General features: G+C 32.1%; 1 protein-coding gene across 1 annotated transcript; it reads left to right on the top strand.

Moving 5' to 3' along the window:
- LOC142532944 (uncharacterized) lies at positions 1-3,344 on the top strand. The gene is made up of 9 exons (XM_075639496.1): positions 1-198; positions 1,020-1,129; positions 1,539-1,607; positions 1,800-1,915; positions 2,016-2,070; positions 2,194-2,314; positions 2,405-2,452; positions 2,692-2,786; positions 2,977-3,344. Exons 1-9 carry the CDS (start codon positions 105-107, stop codon positions 3,073-3,075), a joined length of 807 nt encoding a protein of 268 aa, XP_075495611.1. The 5' UTR covers positions 1-104; the 3' UTR covers positions 3,076-3,344.
- Positions 3,345-4,694: the final 1,350 nt, after the last annotated feature.

Raw genomic sequence — 4,694 nt, 5'->3', positions numbered from 1 at the left:
TTTACTTTAGTCTGGCTGAAACTACGAGGAGCAAAACGACAATGGTGACTGAATGCGTCGTGTCATAAGAAACGGAGAGATTTGTTGGATTTCTCGCGGCTGAAATGAGACCGGACAAGATTCAGGGAGGCGGATGCGTGGCGATTCGGATGCTTACTCACTCATCCTCGTTTTCCAAATGCAATCCTTCTCATTCAGGTGTTCACTAGAGGTTTTTTTTTTCTTTGTTGTGATTGAATCATGTCTACGTTCGATGTGTTGTGTTACGGTAGGAGGATCATTCGAGACTTTTTTTTATAGGTTTTGAGTAGATGCTGTGATATTTGTTTGAAATTTGGCTTTTATGTAGTTTTTAACTGGTAGTTTCGCTGTTTTCGGAGTAATGCTGCTTGTTACAGTTATTTTTGGGTTACTTGATCGATTGAAGATTCCTGTCTGTCAGTTTGCTTAAGCTGATGTATGGTTTGATATTTTTTTCCTTTTGGTTCTCGATCGTAACATTTCACTGTGTAAGAAATGAACATAGGAAACATTTTTTTTTAAAAAAAATGGTCTTTTCATGTTTATTTGAAAATCCTCAAGTATACTTGGAGAAATGACTATATGGTAATTAACGGCCGCCATTCTATCTCCATTTGCTCAAACAATGCGGAGATGGGTTGATGATGCCCAATTCTCATGCTTCTTCGAACATTGGTGATGATGGTATATATGAACTGGATGGTCAATAAGATCTAACCAAGAAGGAAATTCATTAGGTGGCTATGGGAAAGATGTGAAATATATAAGTCTGCTTGTACAATATTTAGAGATTTTATGGGCAGTCCAGTTTGTTCTATCATGATTCGTGAGGAATATATTATGAGAATAAAGTTACAAGGAAATTATTAATTAGATTTAGAAGACCAAAGGATTTGGACTTTGATCACTTTCTACCTTCTGCATAATGTTTTTAAGCATTTTCTCACTGTGCCATTTATGTGCATTTTTGGGATAAACATTTACTGCTTTGACTTCAGATGTTGCATCTTGTGGCACACCAGTGTGGATGGGTAAAGGCCTCACCTGTGTTTGCTTCAAGCGCAAGGCAAGCTGTTCGCGCGTATGCATTAACTTGAGCCCCATACAGGTATGATCTGTATTATGTTGATGTAAGGCATCTCCTACGCAATGTTGATGCCCTTTAGATTGTAAATAAAACCTAACAAATTAATGATAATAACAAAATATCTGAAGCTCGTTGTGCACAAAAGCGAGTGTGATGGAAGCATATAGCATCTGTTAAAATTTTGTCATTTTGTTAATTGGTTAGGATTGTTTTTTAACTGTGTAACAAGGTGTCCTTGTATTATTAGTTACACTTGTGTATATATACTTGTAAGAAGGATTTACTCATTAATTAATGAAAGCCATCATTTTCATCACTCTCAAAGTCCTCTTAACTTAACACACAGTATCAAGTGGCATGACAGTGTTATTTATTTATTATCTTTAATGTTTAAGATGATTATCTTCCCTCAATTACTTCAAATTGCCAGGAGGAGAGACTAAGAAGATTAAGACGCCGGACTAAAGTTTACTTTGATGCATCCAGGCCAGAACATCAGGTGAGATTGAAGGACACAGTTATGTAACCTTGCATCTTTACAATTTATAAAATCTGCATCTGCCCCCTTTGCACACATCCGTAGTGTATTGTATGTAATTGGTTGAGTGGTATCTGAATTTGCAATCCAAGAACTTGCCCAAGTTTCTTGTTTCCGTTTCAAATTATCCCTTCAAATTTGCTCACATCACAGGAAGCTTTAAGGGCATTATGGTCAGCTACATACCCTGGAAAGCAACTACAGAGTTTGATTTCTGACCAGTGGAAAGATATGGGATGGCAGGGGAAAGATCCATCTACAGACTTCAGGTATTCTTTGGTTCCAACTTCCATATTTGCTAAATAGCTCATTTCGCCTCTCCTTGTGCTTGCCTTTCTCATGGACATTGAATGTGCCTCTGTTGAACAGGGGTGCTGGCTTCATTTCTTTGGAAAACTTGCTGTTCTTTGCCAAAACATTTTCGGTAAGATTCAAGTTGTCCTGTTCTTATGGAAATTAATATGGTATCACATGATTTATCTTCTTGAAGTTGCTATCGCATGATGCAGTATATAAAAATGTCACAAATAATCGTTTTATGCCACAGACATCTTTTCAGAGTCTCTTAAGGAAGCAGACAGGCAAGAGAGCAGTTTGGGAATATCCATTTGCAGTTGCGGGAGTAAATATTACATTTATGCTCATGCAAATGCTCGATCTGAATGCCAGTACGTAAATTCCCACATAATTTACAAAGAATTTTCGATTGTATGCATTCCCTTCCTATCTAAGGCTGATTTGAGGTCAACTATATGCAGCCAAGCCTGGAACGTTTATCAGAGCAATTTTTCTGCAAATGTTAGCAGGTGAAGCAATCATATCTAACCATTTCTCTTGGCGTATGTCGAAACAAAGATAATCAATTCAAACTTATGGGGGACAAGGCGTGTTCGAGATATATTATTGATCAAATTCATTGCACATGATCAAATTTGTTTATTTTGATCATATTTTTATACTTTGCTCACTGGTGTTGATGAGTTTCTATGCCTTGGGAAAATGAAAGTTTTAACTTCAAAATTTAAAATCTTGATCCTTTTTGCAGAGAATGAGTGGGCATTTGATCTACTATACTGTGTAGCTTTCGTGATAATGGACAACTTGTGGCTCCAAAAAAACGCAACATACATGGACTTCAATGTAAGCAATATGTCTCTCCCTCCCTCTCTCTCTCTCTCTCTCTCTCAAAAACATGACCTATATAATATTCAACTACTGAAACATGAATGTTCCTTAAAATATATTTCGTTTAGCTCGAAACTTTACAATATCGTTCACCCTTTAAATGAAATTTCATCTTTGAGAGTGTTTATATGCATGCGTTAAATAGGATATTTTAAAATCGACCCGGTATCAATTGGAGAAAGAACTGCTGATGGACGACGTTACATGGATAGAAGACATGCCTTCCTACAGCCTTCTGCACTGAACTTTAGCTGATCTTTAACATCTGCTGACACAGAATTGGAAAATTGAGTTTTTATTATGGTGAGATACTTCAATCTTGTGTAGCTTAACATTTTCTTTTCATGTTCTTGGATTCATAGAAGTAGGTGTCTATCAAGTTTTACTTGTGCATATGGAAACTAGCATTAACTGCATTCAATAGATTAGGACAATGTCAATTTTATCAAGTTCTATATTTGTATAAGCTATGGTAAGTTTGTTGGAAGTCCGAGAAATTCATTTTTCTTGATGATATCTAATGGTTAATGAGATCCTAAGATGAAGATATTGTCCGCAATATAGATTCAAATTGTATTAAATTATCCAAATATGTAAAGTTTTTACTTGACCTCACATAAAAATATTTTTTAATCCAATTGTGATCATTTGATTTATCAATAGATTTTATCATGATTGTATTTTGAACATAAAAACTGTCACTTTTTATGGGTTTTTAAGTTCCACTGGATGGGACTTAATTTTGGGAAATCAGGCATATGAGTTGTCACATCACGGAGAGTTGTCACATCTAAATCCAAATCCAAAATTTTTAAGTTTGTCGTTTTTATTTCTTTTTTATAATTCGTATTCCATTAGCTGACTCGAATATTTTTTTCTTAGTTTATCATAACACAAAATAAAATAAAATTCCAAAGCTTTTGGATCATTTCTCATAAAAGAACACGCCCCTGCTGGCAATCTCATTATGAATTTTTTCTTTCGAGATTTGTGAAAAAAACACTGACTAAGTTTGACTATTAGATCATCTCTAATTATAAAATATATTTTGTTAGCAAATTTTACATTAAAATAGTGCGATTTTTGCATCAAATACCACATTCATCTCCAATTCATTTTACTTCAAATCTTACACAAAAAAAATATTTTAAAAATATTCTTTTTATTTTATATATATTAATTATTATCTTTTATTTAATATATTTTTAATTATGACTAATGTTTATATTATATAATCAATATTATATTATTAATAAATAAATAATAATATTTACGTTTGTAATTTAATTATATATAATATGAATTAATATAGAAAATTATTTAAATTGAAAAATATGAATACAAATTCAAATATAATATAGATGCAACTTCAACTATAATACGAATAATAAGAATACAATGTCAAACATTTGAATAACTATATTCATCTCACAAACGATAAACTAAAGTATTTCATAGTGTTTAGTGAGCATCTTTATATTAAATTATATTATTTATAAATAATTAAATCAAATATTCTTTAATTATTAATAATTGACATAAATCAATAAATAAATATTTAAAAAATAAATAATTATTATTTTTAATTTTTATGTTTAGATATTTCATTATTAAAATAATAAAATAAATATTTTATTATTATTTAAATAATATTTACATTTAAAATTAAATAATAAAATTAACAGATATTTATAATAATTAAAAAAAATGCTGGCGCAGAGGCCACCTTTTGTGCCAAATTTGACGCAGATGTGGAGGCTACACTATTTTGGCCGTTGGAGTAAATTTTTGCACCAAATTAGTGTTAAAACACTATTTTGGTATAAAGGTTAGAGATCTTAGAGGGTATTTATTATTTTGCAG

The sequence above is a fragment of the Primulina tabacum genome, chromosome 18 (genome assembly GCF_025594145.1).
Source record: "Primulina tabacum isolate GXHZ01 chromosome 18, ASM2559414v2, whole genome shotgun sequence".
Classification (NCBI taxonomy): domain Eukaryota; kingdom Viridiplantae; phylum Streptophyta; class Magnoliopsida; order Lamiales; family Gesneriaceae; genus Primulina; species Primulina tabacum.
Note: the sequence above shows the minus strand (reverse complement) of the source record. Positions and strands in the feature narration are given on the sequence as shown.

What these genes read in the sequence shown, in the direction of transcription:
- LOC142532944 (XM_075639496.1), top strand. Translation starts at nt 105, where the DNA reads ATGAGACCGGACAAGATTCAGGGAGGCGGATGCGTGGCGATTCGGATG. An exon ending in ATGCAATCCTTCTCATTCAG is followed by an intron (nt 199 to 1,019) that starts GTGTTCACTAGA and finishes CTTTGACTTCAG; the next exon opens with ATGTTGCATCTTGTGGCACA. An exon ending in TTTTCTGCAAATGTTAGCAG is followed by an intron (nt 2,453 to 2,691) that starts GTGAAGCAATCA and finishes TCCTTTTTGCAG; the next exon opens with AGAATGAGTGGGCATTTGAT.